Source organism: Carassius carassius, chromosome 6, assembly GCF_963082965.1.
Source record: "Carassius carassius chromosome 6, fCarCar2.1, whole genome shotgun sequence".
In the NCBI taxonomy this organism is placed as follows: domain Eukaryota; kingdom Metazoa; phylum Chordata; class Actinopteri; order Cypriniformes; family Cyprinidae; genus Carassius; species Carassius carassius.
In genome coordinates this window covers 22552907-22568008 of record NC_081760.1, presented here as the reverse complement: position 1 = coordinate 22568008, position 15102 = coordinate 22552907, and the positions used below count along the sequence as shown (strand labels likewise).

The following is a 15102-nucleotide window of genomic DNA, read 5'->3' as shown; positions in this document are numbered from 1 at the left end:
AATGCAAGAGTGTGTGTTTGTGTGTGTGTGTGTGAGAGAGAGAGAGAGAGAGCGTTCATGAGAGGAATAAGATGAGTTTAAATAAATTGCTGTTCTTGTATCATCACAGAACCTAGGTTTAAAAACGTGTGGTAGATTCTTAGAAATGTACTAAGAATGTTAATTTCATGTTAATTTCATGCAATTTTGAAAAACTTTTATAAAATTTTCACAAAAAAAAGTTATTATTAATTAATAAATGTCATTAAGCTTTTGTTGAGTCGTGATGGGTTTTTTCCCCAAATATTAATAAGATGTGAACTAGTTTTATAAAAAAAAAGAAAATAATAAATAATAAAAATATTATGTCATACTACTTACTCTTCAAGAATAAAAATTTTAATGAGGCTTTTTTCTTGGTTTTGATATAAGCAACAGCAACAATCATCATCTCTGTCAGACAAACACGCACCCACAGACTAGTCATATCTCCTATTTTGTGTGTGTGTGTGTGTGTGTGTGGGGGGGGGGGGGGGGGGGGGTGAGAAATAAACCTGTGATAATCCTCTCCCGTTTCAAAGGTCAGGCGCTGTGATAAAATAGCTATTTTGTTCATTTATTTACTCTCTGCAGTGGACAGATAAAGAAACACTACAATTAGGGAATTGAGAGAGGGTGAATTTAAAAGAGCAAACGGCGGGGAGTTTAATATTTTATGAAGGATGATTGGTGCTCACTAGTACTGGGGGAGGTGTGAGCGGAGGATCTGCACAAAATATCATGAAGAAGTGTTTTCTTTTCTTTATTTTTTCTTTTTTTTAAGTAAATGCGTTGCGCTTGCTCAGTTGGTGCAGATAAAGATACACGAGGGTCAAAACAATCAGAAGTGCTCCATGTTGAGTCAAACTGGTTCCCTTCCCATTTATACTCAATTAGGTGAGTCTAGATAAACACTTCAAGCTAATGCAGATGTTATTTGTGTGTGCTGCTGAGAGCCATGGCTGATTTTAGTGCATGTAAAGTCAACAAATTTAAATTGCACATGAATGCGCAGGAGCAGGTAACAAGGTGAGCAGCATGCTATATACATGAGCAAAAAATCGGCTGATTATGGAAAAGGGAGATGAGTCTACTGTGTGATCTAATTAGAGTGAGAGAAAAAGAGAAGGGTGGGATACAAGAGATTGTCCTTGAGAGCATTTATCCATTTATCCTGATCCATGCTAGTATGCAGAGTAGATTTAGTCCAACTCTGAACAGAAATGTTTGTGTATGAGTGTGTGCAAGCCATGCCTTGATTTAAAATAAAAAAAAATTAAACTGGGGCTAGTTGTCACACTTTTGTACTGCATGCAGTAAAAACAAAAATTATATACAATATAGAGAAGGTCAGTTTGTGTATAAATCTTGGCTATAGGGAGTAAAAATATATAGTTAATTGAACACAAGTTGTTATTTATATCAACATGACCTTTTCAGCAGAATCACTACACCAAAATATAAAATAAAGACAAAAAGAAACTAAAATTCAATTTAAAAAAAAAATATAAAATAAGGACAAGAAATACAAAGAAATAACACTGAAATACTTCAATAGTATTTTCCTATAAGTCGAACTCCAATAAACAACTTTCAAAATATTTGTATAGTGTATGCCAGAGTGGTTTTTATTTTTAATTATCTATTGTTTATCAAAGTTAAATATGACCGATAAATCAGATGAGGCTGGAATTTTAGTTCAGAAAACAGAATTAAAAAAAAAAAAATTACTGTAGTAGTAGTATTTAAGAACATTTTAAAAGGGGTGTTTGAAACCTCTGCTAGAGAAAAAGTCACATTTGAGTAATAGGACATTTGAGAACATATAGTTGCTGAGATATAGCACTTGTGACAATTAGCCTTAGGCCTACTTGGAAGTTTCTAATCTTTCTGTACCTTGTCTATACTTCAGGTGCTTGATATGATGCAGCAAAACTACAACGTTCCCATTACAATCAACAAAACTGTCTATACTGCAACTTCCAGCTGGCTTCTAAACATGTTGTTACATGTAACCGAATGGAAAAGGTTGTCTAACATTTGGTGTTCATCTTTCAGCTCCAGACCTGGCAGACCTCCTAAACGAACCCAGAGCATGACCTCACCCGAGAGCCCTCACGTCCTGTCCCACTCTATCTCTGGACTCATGTCCTCAGGAATGATGTCTCACACTGGTAAGAAAATGAGGAAGTTCTCCTACCTCACAGTTACTGCAAGAACAAACAAACCTCATTCCTTCTCAAATGAGAAAAGCAGATTTTAAGAGGATCAAATCAGGATTTGTAATTAAAAGTGAAAGGAGAATAGAAAAAGGAAGTAGTCAGTTAAAGGTTTAACTGAAGAATTACTCTGTATCCTAACCAGACGTCATGTGATAAGATTCCAGCGACAAGCAGTTTGTCTGTCCACATCAGACACGACCAATCAGAAGAGCATGTGGGCGGAGTCTCTGTGCAAGTATACCGCTGTCTCACAATTGCAACAAAATGGACAAGTACATAATCAAATCAAAATAAAACGTTTTACCATTATTCAAAATACATGCTCATTGACTGATACAATATTTGTCTCCGAATACACTCATTTTTTCGCATATCGTTAGAACCTTAATTGTTTCTTTTAAGTTATTTTCAATATCTGAGGTAAATATAGCAGTTTATGTCAGAGATTAGCAGAAGTGTGTGATTTCTGCCTAGCATCACCAAATGGAACTGGAATAATAATGAGAAAAATAATGACTATTATGACTATAATGAATAAAGCCATGCTGGACTGAACAGGATGCTCTTTGAGTTTTACAGAGCCACAGTGTTTAAACGTTTAGGGGGAGAATTCAGCTGCATGAAATGGTGCTTATTTCCACAGACCAGTTGCAGCCTGCTAGATTTCTGTGTCAGTCACTTTAAACAGCACTTATCTGAAGTGACGCAAATAAACAATCTGACTCATGCTGTGCTGTAGAAAAGCCCAAAGCCTACAAAACACAGCTACTGTTTCCACACTCACAATGCAGGTTTGCCTGTGGTAGTATGTAACCTCATCTTGCCAACTCTAATTTGCCCTTTATTGTGTTGTGATATTATGATTTAAACCTTTTAGATTTTGCCTGGAGATATGTTCACCTCGGCCTCTGTGGGGTCAGCTCTCCTCTTGCTTAAAAGAGTGTCGTTTAATGCATGAAAACTTCTGTCCATCCTGCATCCTGAAGCTAAATGCATCGACTTCTAAGCTGCCCTTCTCTTTGTGTAAGTGCGTGCGCAGTCTGCTGGTTACGACTTCTCAAAGAGAGCCTGAAAAGGGCTGCGCATTTGTACTCATTTAGAAAGAGCAGGTGATGGAGAGAGAAAGAGTAAGAGGGAGAAAGATAATGCTCAATAGCACAGGCCTCTTTTATCTTCAGCAGAGGTCACACTATCAGTGTCAGCCACAGAGATGGGAACTCAAAGGCCACTAGGGAGATAGAGAAAAAGAGAGAGAGGACAGTTTTTCCCTCTTTGAGTGGATTGCAGACTGAGAGTGGGGAATGCTTTGATATCGTCCTCTTCACAGGCTGAATAGGGACCTTGGCTTTCATGCTCTGATCTTGACATTTAGTGAAAGCATTTGGAGAACAACTGAGAGAGTGCGAAAAAAAAAAACACCCCGCTCCTAAAGCTCACTGCCAGAGCCTGCCTCATATCTGCACATAACTGTTGTGCATTGCAGCCAAATGCCAGCGTATGAAAGCTAAATTTGAGAGCTGTTTGCACAGACTAGAGCGCAGACTTTAAAAGGATACACCTTAGACACATCAGAACTGGAAGGATATCACAAAGTCAGTGTTTGGGATGAAAAGGCATATTTTCTTCTGAATAATTCTGTTAGTCTGTATGAATAAATAAGTCAAGCCAACACTGATGCAATACAATTTAATAAATGAGGCAAACTAAGGCATTTTTTCATCTGTCTTACTTTAACCAACCTACAGCAGCATGTTTAGATAGTAGTGTAGAGAGACGCATTTTGGTTGCTCTCACATCACAAAATAAGAGGTTTCAGTTTTGTTACAAAAACAGTTATTAGATATGTTTGCACCTGACCTGTTGCAACCTACAGGTGAATAGGGAATTAACAAAATCCTTGTGCTAAATTCCTTTTAAAACTTTTCCAAGTTAATATTGCATTACAGACAGCCCCAAAATCTGCATCTTCAAAATTTATAAGATTAGGAGCACCCCTCACGTTTTAAAAAATTGTGTTGTCAAGTCAAGCCACTTTTATTTATATAGTGCTTTAAACAAAAAAGATTGTGTTGTCAATAATGAAAAAAGGCAGTTCATCAATGAATTCAGTGATGTCATCATCTCAGTTATCTGTGCAATCATTTGCAATCAAGTCAACGATATCGCTGTAAATGAAGTGACCCCAACTAAGCAAGCAAGAGGCGATGGCGGCAAGGAACCGAAAGTCCATCGGTGACAGAATGGAGAAAAAACCTTGGGAGAAACCAGGCTCAGTCGGGGGGCCAGTTCTCCTCTTACCAGACGAAACCAGCAGTTCAATTCCAGGCTGCAGCTAAATCAGATTGTGCAGAAGAATCATCTGTTTCCTGTGTAAAAAAATAAAAAGTAAGACCCATGTCTTACTTTTTAAAAAAATATTACATAGTTGAGAACTTAATGTGTAGGGTTTTGTACATGTATGATGGAATTCATAAGGAAAGTGCTGAAAAACATAAATTTGGATGAAATGCCTATTTAATGAAGGCTATGGCAAATGTGATGTGTTCACTAGTGTGGATATAAAAATCATTTTTTGTAAGCATGTCTACTATAGATTGTAGATAAAAAAAAGTCTGTACAATTTATTTTAACATTTTTATTTAATGCAATAAAATTAACAACTATTTTATTGCATTTATGAATCTTAATTTCAACATATAATACATTTTAACATTTCAAATTGTGTAAATTATTAGATTAATAAATATATAAATTACTTTTTTAATTAAATATTTTTTTTTCATATGTTTTTTTTTATTTATTTTTTGCTCCAGAAAGTTAATTACATGGAAAAAAAGCTACATTCCAAAACATTTTCACTATTCCCAATAGGGCTATATTTGAGTGATCTCAATCTTAAAACAGCTTGCCTTCATTTTGCCTTACTGAGATCTTTTAAAGCTAGTGGAAGAGGAAAGAGAGGAGTGGCATGTAACAATCTGAGTTGCGCGCGCTAGAAGCAGCTCTCTGTGCAATGAAGGGAAGCTAATCTTTTTTTAATTGAATTATAACGTGTACACACACACACACACACACACACATGCACACACAGTTAACAAGGGTTATTGGAGACTTGTGACAGTGGGCAGCTGCCAGGCAGCCTGGATTATCAGCGAATGACAGAAGAGCAAATCTCAACTTTCAGATGTCACCTGGTTCAGCTGATCCAGGACCTGCTCTTCAAAGCTGGTGTCTGATGGTAGTTAGATGGAGGTATTAGTCAGTAGACTGATTGCAGAGCAGTGTCATGGGCAGGAGAGTAAGTGTAGCTTTGGGATGACTCTGTGGGTAATAATAGACCTGTTGTTATCATCTAATGTTACAGTGCCAGCGTGTTCTTCTGTCAAATTCAATTATGGGATGTGAAATATTCATAATTGCTTTCACAAAAGCATTTGAATGAGGCACATTTATGGAAAAGCGGTGAGGTGAATCTGTTTACAATTATTCATATCCACATATTCTCACAAGATTTAGGCAGTTGAAGTGAAAAGAAACAGAATGATTATGAATTATCACATTTTCTTTCTCTCTCTGATTAATACTCTTACAGGCCTAACAGCTGCCACACTCGCTAAAGCCATGAAGAAGAAGATCAAATTGGAGGTGATGAATAGTTACCATGGCAATAATAACCACGGCACAGACTCTGAGAATGGTGACATCACCTCCAGCATGGGTAAGTGTCAGTTCCTCTCTTAAACTGAAGCTCATATGACAAGCCATCCGAAATGCTCATGCCCTAAGAATCCTGGTCCAAGACTAAACACTTTTTTTATATCAGATATCTTCTGGGAACAGAAGATTCTCATGTCTTACCTTCTCCGATTTAAGTTAACAAATAAACCTGAAAGGATTTTCAGCCCCAGAAAACAATCACCTATTATGTAATTGACATGAACCAGTAGCAGTTTGAAGATGATTTACAGTCAGCGCAAATGTTTTCTGGAAAGTTGCTATTTTAAACCACTAAAACTCCAAAACACCTTTGTTTTTTGACAGATTTAGTTTGAAATGATGATGGCATACATGCTCGTTCTTGGATTTCACTTGAAGCATATTGAGTTGCCTTTTCATGCAACATTTATTATTTCATGTTTAAAGGAGATGTATAATTTCTGAATGTACAGAAACGGCTCATTCCCAAAGCAGTGATTTGATTCAGGCAGGTTTTCCGAACACTTCCTGTTTGGCACTGGTTGGCACAACAGGAAGTCATGGCACCAAACTTGTTGTCATTGGTTGTGCCAATAGTGCCATGTTGGGACACTCAAAAATACAGTACAATTTTTTCCAACCCAATATGAATTACTTACACATATAGTTAGCTATGTGCATTAAACTTGTATTTAAAAGCATTTGAAAGTAAAAAGTTACATATAGCAAAAGAGAGAACTTGCCATTATTCTATGATGCGGTGCTTATTTTCTAGAAAATATCCATTGATGCAGTGCTTATTTTTCAGAAACTGTGCATTACAAGCAGATTTAAGCAATAAAACACCATTAAAAAGGGGGTGGTGACCTTTCTGAAGGGAAAAAGTGAAAACAGAGGCCAAGATGTCTCATCGAGAGGGAGAAGTGTGAATAAGATTAGCCAGGTTTTAACCAAAAATGCTAATAAGAAGGAGCTTTTTTATCTTCAGCAATTTAAAGTGAGAATAACCTTGAGTGTGGACTCTTGATGTGGAATATTAATTCAGCTGAAGAGATCTTCAAAATGTCTGTCTCTTTCCATCTACCAGGTTTCTTTGGCCTGTCATTTTAATACTGACACAATGACGGTCTGAAATGACATATCTGAAAACATCAGTCTCTCATGCCTGTGTTTTGAACCTGAACCCTCATCCACTGGTCATATGATTATTTACATTTGCTCAACACATACTCTTCCCAGAATAGCACTCACAGTCTGAGAAATGTGATACGTTTGAACTAAACCCAGAAGATTGAACAGATCTGCAGGGATGTGCGGCATGTGTGAGGCCGGCTAGACAGATACAGCAGTGTTAGAGCGGAACTCCAGTGGCACTGGTCCAGTCGGTGATTGGGACACTGTTTTTAGCAACTCCCCCTCTGCCCTGATTATCAGGATATGAGCTCATCTCTGGTTAAATAGAGGTTCTTATAACAGCTGTGCCCCCGAGCAGGAAGCGGAGGGCTCTGGATATAGTCACACCGTCCTTTCAAGGAGGAATTTGGAGAGGATGTATCTTGTTGATGCTAAGTTGGTGAAAGACAGCATGCAGGTATTTAAAAGCAGTTATGTGTATTGTATACAATCATAAACTCACACAACACAAGGGCTTTTTTAAAGATATGTAATCTCAGCAGGTTTTGCTTCAGAAAATTGATTTTACATTAGTTAGAGTGGTGAGACAAAACCAAAAAAGTTCGTATAATCAACATTGAAATTCATTAATATATTTAAAATACCAATATTTATTCATGTTCTTTTATTAATGGTAATTTATTAACATTACCATGAAAACTCAAGAAACTTGTCTTCATAGTATTTGGTCTCTTGAGATTAGATTTTTTTTTTCATTAGCTAATAATTTAATGCAGTTGGGATTCAATCTGGGGAAAATCTTGCTGTAAGGCAACAATGCTACCTATTGAGCCACAACTAATTCACATATAAACCTATTTATTTTGTTACTCTAACTATGAATAATATACATTTACAAATCTATGGTTTAGTATATTTGCATTATTTGGAAGAGAAGAGAAGAGAAGAAAAGAAAAGATGTAGGGTGCTGCCCCTTTAAGGACGTGGATTCTGTGGGCTCATGTGATCACCTAGGAAGCAGGGCAAGTGAAAGAAAAAAAAACTGAACTGAACCGATCTGAGTGCGAAAGCCCTGTTGATGCTCATATGCAGACTTTCTAATGTTCTAACAACTACAGATAAAACCCTTAATCTAAACTATATATTCCCAGCGTGTTTGACCGCGCACACACCTAAATGTGTATATTGTGAGTTCTACACAAGTGGAATAAAGAAAAGAAAACCACAAAATCCAAGTTAATGTTATCATTTTTATGGGTAACATTAAAGTCAAACACGAGGAGTTAAGAAGATTAATGACAACATGGACCAAGATTCAGAAACAAGTGTAACTCCTGATCAACAACAAAAATGTCTCAAGCGTCAACGTGGATGTGCAAAGGCTACAGTGACACGCTTGATGACACAGATTACAACTTCTATGAACGGTAACCAGCCCAAAGAAGTGGAGATGAAACTTGCTGCTTTGGATGAGGCTGTTATGCGGTTTAATGAAATTCATGACATGTACCATAAAACATTAGAAGATGATGATGACCTTGATGCTTCTAAGGGCTATTTAACATCGGTCCTGCGTGATGTTCAAGACTTGCAGCACTCAGTCTTGAGCTGGTTTGAGGACTTTAAGCCATCAATGGGGGATCCAAACATAGAATCCTCAGATGGACTTGACTTCCAAGAGGAAGAGCGGAGGTTTGATGAAGCTGCTAAATCTCCAATGTCTTCTGTAGACCAGCTGTCTACCCAGCTTCAAGGGCTACAAAATCTAAGACAGAAAGAAAAGGAAGAGTTTTCCATGTTCATCGCTCGACAGGAAGAACGCCTACGTGCAGAGTTTAAATTACAACTTCAGCATGCAGAATTGGAAATGGATGGACTGAAAGGCTTACTGAAACTCAAAGATGCTGAGATGGAGGAAAATCGTCGAAAGGCTGAGTTAACAACAATAAATAAAGACTTTTCCACTCCTGTCTCAGGTAACCCATTCATTAACTTCCGTTCCTCACTTTCAGCAGTGAATGAGAATTCTCTATGCCAACTACTAGACCTATCAAGGCAACAATATCAGTCACACATCGATTCCATGCATCTACCACCAGTTGACATCATCAAGTTTGATGGAGAACCCTTAAAGTACTGGCAGTTCATGAGATTGTTCTCCTCTGTGATTGATAAAGAGACAGTGCCAGATCAAGAGAAACTCACTCGACTGCATCAGTATACTGTCGGCCAAGCTAGAGATGCTATCTCACATTGCTTGTACAACCCCAACTCTAGCCTGGGCTATGCTGAAGCCATGGCTATTCTGAAGAGACGTTTTGGCAATCCATACGCGATATCACAAGCATGGGTTGACAAGGTGCTTAATCACAAAGATATTAAAGACAACAAGCAGTTGCAAAGCTTCGCAGACATTCTGTGCAGCTGCCGAGACACTTTGAAGGCAATGAAGTGTGAGGAAGAGCTGAATGGTGGACGCACTTTGCTACAAGTTGTGGAAAAGCTACCTGAAGACATAAAGAAAAGATGGCTCACAATAAACTATGAGATAATCAAGTCTGGTCGCTTGCCAAAGTTAGATGACATAGTCAGTCTTGTTCAATCAGAAGCTGATAAGAGAGCAGATCCTATCTTTGGGAATCTCCTTAGCTCTGCCAGTCGAAATTCTCCAGCAAGTTCTAAACCAAGTACTAAGTCAACTTTCAATAAGAAAAAGCAGACATTTGCAACAGTGTCAGTTACTAATGAATGCACCACATCATCCACACCAAAACCAACATCAAGATTTAAGTGTCCAAAGTGCACTGACGGACACTTTCTGAACCAGTGTCAAGCCTTTAGAGCTCTGTCTGTTCAAGAGCGTTTGGCCTTTGTTCAACAAAAGCAACTCTGTCTGAACTGTTTCATGAAAGGTCATCGCAGCACAGTCTGTACTCGCACTTGGGTATGCAAGGTGCCTGGATGTGGGAAAAAACACAACAGTTGGCTGCACTCCGCCATTGTAGCTTCTAACAATAACGACAACGGCCAATCTACTAATCAAGCTACTGGAGGTGAGCCAACTGCTGACCCGCCTCAAGCCATTCAAGCACATGCCACTAGAAAGTGCATTGAAGCAAGTCGAAAGAAGATTGCACTTCCCATCGTGCCAGTAGTGGTTTCAGACAGACACAACAGATTTTCTATGAATGTCTTTGCTTTGCTTGACAGTGGCTCTAATGGGACATTTGCTTCTAAGAAGTTAGTTCACGCTCTTAAACTGGAGTCACGCAAAATGAACATTAAACTGAACACCATGGAGACCAAAAATCTCAACGTGGTCACCTTAGCGGTGGACCTACGAGTTAAAGATGCTCAACAAAGGAAATCTTACCTGATGAAAGGAGTGCTCTGTCGGGATCACCTGAACATAAGTCTAGACAACTTTGTCACACAGCAGGAGGTGTTCCAATGGCCGCACCTGAAGGAAATTGCTGATGAAATCAGTTTACCTGACGTTGATCTAGCTGATGAGGTTCACCTGCTGATAGGTCTAGACCAACCAGACATACTTGCTCCTCGTGAAACACGCTGCGGTGAATCAGGCGAACCCTATGCGATTCTAACTGGCCTGGGGTGGACACTTCATGGGCCAGTAGCTGATGGTTCAACCTCTGTTTCTGCCAATTTCATTCAAGCTGACCACACTCTACAACAAGCTGTTGAAAGATTTTGGAAACTGGATGATCCAGTACACATGAACAATAACTCACTGTCAGTAGTCGATGAGCAAGTTGTTGATCTATGGAACAAGCAAGCAGTCAAAGAGGAAGGTCATTATACTCTACCAATCCCTTTCAAAGAACATCCACCACGACTGCCCAATAACTACGGAATAGCCAAACATCGATTAGACCTTCTAGGAAAGAGGTTAAAGAAGGACCCGATTTTGCATTACAAGTATACAGAAGGTATCAGAGACTCTTTGCTGAAAGGATATGCAGAAGAAGTCACTGACATTAACAGAGACGATGGTTGTGTGTGGTACCTACCACATCATCCGGTGCTACATCCGCGCAAGCCGGAGAAGGTTCGTATTGTCTATGATTGTGCAGCACGGTACCAAGGTACTTCATTGAATGATCATATTTACCAAGGCCCAGACCTTACCAATAAGCTACTAGGAGTTCTTCTCAAGTTTAGGCAAGAACCTGTTGCTCTGAATGCGGACATTGAGAGCATGTTTTATCAAGTCCGAGTGCCATCTGATGAAAGAGATGTGCTTCGCTTCCTGTGGTGGGAGGACAATGACCCGGACAAACCACCTAAGCATTACCGTATGATGGTTCACCTTTTTGGAGGTGTCTGGAGTCCCAGTGCTGCCAATTTTGCCTTGCAACGAGTGGCTGAAGACAACCGTGGAAACTTCTCTAATGACACCTTGGAAACCTTGAAAAGAAATTTCTACGTCGACGACTGTCTTAAGTCAGTACCAACAGTGGAGGTCGCCATTAAACTTGCTTCCGAACTCCGTGATCTACTCACCTGTGGAGGCTTTAGATTAACCAAATGGTTAAGCAATTCTAAGGAAGTGATGAAATCAATACCAACTGATGATTGGGCAAAGTCGTTACATGAGGTTAACCTTGACCAGGAGGATTTGCCATTTGAACGAACACTGGGTGTCCTTTGGGATGTTGAAAGAGATTGCTTCACATTCGATGTCAAAGCTGTGGACAAACCTGCAACAAAGAGAGGAGTATTGAGCACTACCAGTTCCATCTATGATCCTTTAGGATTTGCAAGTCCATTCGTTCTCAAAGCAAAGGCAATCTTTCAAGAGTTGTGCCGCATGAAAGTCGACTGGGATGAGGAGGTGCCGGTAGACTTAGCAGCACAGTGGCACCGATGGCTAAATGACTTGCCTCTATTGTCTGCACTGAAAATTCCAAGATGTCTTAGACCAACGTCCGCTAGTTGCTTGTTAGCGACCCAGCTCCATCACTTTTCCGATGCTTCGGAACTGGCTTACGGCGCTGTTTCATACATCAGGATTGGTGACACCTGCAGGCTGGTGATGTCAAAGTCCAGACTTGCACCAATCAAGCCAATTAGCATACCGCGTCTGGAGCTACTTGCAGCTGTAGTTGCTTCGGAGCTGGACCAGCATATCAAGCGCCACTTGGAGATTCCAATTGAAAGGACCTTCTTTTGGACAGATAGTACCATCGTACTTCAGTACATCAACAACAAGAATTGTCGTTTCCAGACATTCGTCGCCAACCGTATTTCAAAAATACATGAGCGTTCAGAACCATGCCAGTGGAGACACATTGACTCTGCTTCTAACCCTGCGGATGATGTCTCTCGAGGAATGACCATGGGAGAGATTTTGTCAAGTGAACGATGGGTTTCTGGTCCGCACTTTCTCCAACTTGAGGAGGAGCATTGGCCTGCTCAACCGATCATAAATGATTTGCCAGATGAAGCAGAAATTAAAAGAGCCAAAGAGGTCTATGCAGCTAGCATAAAACCAAACCAAGTGATGAAAAATGCAGTGGACAGACTACTGGAACGATACTCCAGTTGGCATCGATTGAAAAGGGCTACTGCTATCCTGTTGCGTGTCAAGGCTTTGTTGCGCAAGAAAACAAGAGTGCATCTATCCGACCCTCTTACTGTAAGTGAGCTCCAACAAGCAGAATCAGCCATTCTCAATTACATACAAACTGCATCCTTCGGATGTTCTCAAGCAAAACCCAGTTCTCTTCTCAAGCTTAAACCCTTTGAGGTTGAAAACAGCCAACTCCTTCGTGTGGGAGGCAGACTAACAAATGCCCCAATTCCCTTTGAGGCAAAACATCAAGTGATCCTGCCTAACAATCATCACGTCACCCATCTGATTATCAGTCACTATCATCTTCGCCTGGGTCATGCAGGTCCAGAGCGAGTACTTGCAGAAATTCGTCAACGTTTCTGGATTCTAAAGGGACGGACTGTCATTAACCGAACTCTAAAATCATGTCTACAGTGTCGCAAGTTAAAAGCTAAGCCACAAACTCAACAAATGGCGGACTTACCTGATTCTAGAGTGACTCCAGGTGAGCCTCCATTCACGCGTGTGGGCACAGACTACTTCGGGCCATTCTTGGTTAAGAAGGCACGCAGTGAGCTCAAGAGATACGGATGTTTGTTTACATGTCTCACTACGAGAGCAATCCACTTGGAAGTTGCGCATACCCTCGATACTGACTCGTTTATCAACGCCTTACAGCGATTTATCTCCAGGAGAGGCCCACCCACGGAAATACGATCGGATAACGGGACTAATTTCGTCGGTGGATTACGAGAGTTGCGGAAAGCCATCAGTGAGTGGAATCAACAAAGGATTTCAGATTACTTGCTACAGCACAATGTAAAGTGGATCTTCAATCCACCTGCCGCCTCCCACATGGGTGGTGTTTGGGAGAGGCAAATTCGTACCGTTCGTTCCATTCTAAACACTGTCCTGTCGCAGCAGGCACCAGATGACGAAGGTTTGGCAACACTGTTTTGCTGCGTTGAGTCTATTGTCAATGGTAGACCAATCACTAAACTATCAGACGACCCATCAGATCCTCTACCACTTACACCAAATCATCTGTTGTTGCTTCGTTCAGGCCCAACTCTACCTCCGGGAGCCTTCGTAAAACAAGACCTTTACCGACGCAGATGGCGCCAGGTGCAATATCTGGCAGATGTCTTTTGGTGCAGATGGCTGAAGGAATACTTGCCTGCACTGCAACAACGCCAAAAATGGCTGCAACCAAAGAGAAATCTTCAAGTAGGAGATCTTGTGCTTATTCTGCATGAGAACACACCACGCAATCACTGGCCTTTAGGTCTGCTTACTCAAGTCTATCCAGGTGCAGACGGACTTGTGCGTACTGTGGAAGTGAAAACACAGGCAGGTGTCTTCATCCGTCCCGCGGACAAGATCTGCCTCCTGGAAGCCAGTCTTCTTAGTTGATTAAGTTTAATTGTAACATCACCCTTACTTTGTTTAAATGACCTGTTTGGGTCATTGGGGGCCGGGATGTAGGGTGCTGCCCCTTTAAGGACGTGGATTCTGTGGGCTCATGTGATCACCTAGGAAGCAGGGCAAGTGAAAGAAAAAAAAACTGAACTGAACCGATCTGAGTGCGAAAGCCCTGTTGATGCTCATATGCAGACTTTCTAATGTTCTAACAACTACAGATAAAACCCTTAATCTAAACTATATATTCCCAGCGTGTTTGACCGCGCACACACCTAAATGTGTATATTGTGAGTTCTACACAAGTGGAATAAAGAAAAGAAAACCACAAAATCCAAGTTAATGTTATCATTTTTATGGGTAACAAAAGAAAAGAAAAGAAAAGAGAAGAGAAGAGAAGAGAAGAGAAGAGAAGAGAAGAGAAGAGAAGAGAAGAGAAGAGGTAAAGACGGAGGATGTCAAGTCAAGAAATACTGTATGTCGTGGTCTCCAGGGCTGCAGTTCCATGAGCACATCCACTTGTCAATTAGAGCCTGTCTCTTACTCTCATGGGACTGAGCTGACAGATAAACCGAACTTCCCCAAAAATTGTAATAGAAAAAAAATGGGATTCCTGTAGAAACATAATCAGGAAAAACTGGATGATAAAAGAAGAACACTCAATGAAGTGAAACATTTCCCCCCTTTTTCCTTTTAATTCCTATAACGTCATTTTAGAATCAGCATAGAAATGAAGCGTGAATAAAGACAATTCTCAGAGGTGTCACTGAACAAAAGATGACTTCTCTGGAGTGGTGCAAACTTTTCTCAAAACTCTCCACTGGTGGAAAGGAATGTTTTAGTGCTGAGTAATTAACAGCTTCATAATTGCCTCAGCATTGCAGACAACAAATTCCATGTAAACATTGATCAACACATAGATAGAACTCAACAAATGGAAAACAGAAACTATAATGATCTTTCTTGATGTGAGAACCATTGAGGTTTGTTGTCATGCGTCAACTAAGCATGTTATATATCACATATGCACTCGTGAGA

The 15102-nt window shown here is 40.1% G+C and overlaps 1 protein-coding gene across 2 annotated transcripts in view; it reads left to right on the top strand.

Annotated features, from left to right (window-relative positions):
• The window catches only part of LOC132142502 (dachshund homolog 1-like), a 75134-nt gene that overhangs the window by 23474 nt on the left and 36558 nt on the right, over positions 1 to 15102 (top strand). For both annotated transcript variants that reach the window (XM_059552417.1, XM_059552416.1), the window contains exons 2-3: positions 2077 to 2192; positions 5833 to 5958. In XM_059552417.1, the coding sequence (XP_059408400.1) occupies positions 2077 to 2192; positions 5833 to 5958 (242 nt within the window). The remainder of the gene's footprint in view (positions 1 to 2076; positions 2193 to 5832; positions 5959 to 15102) is intronic.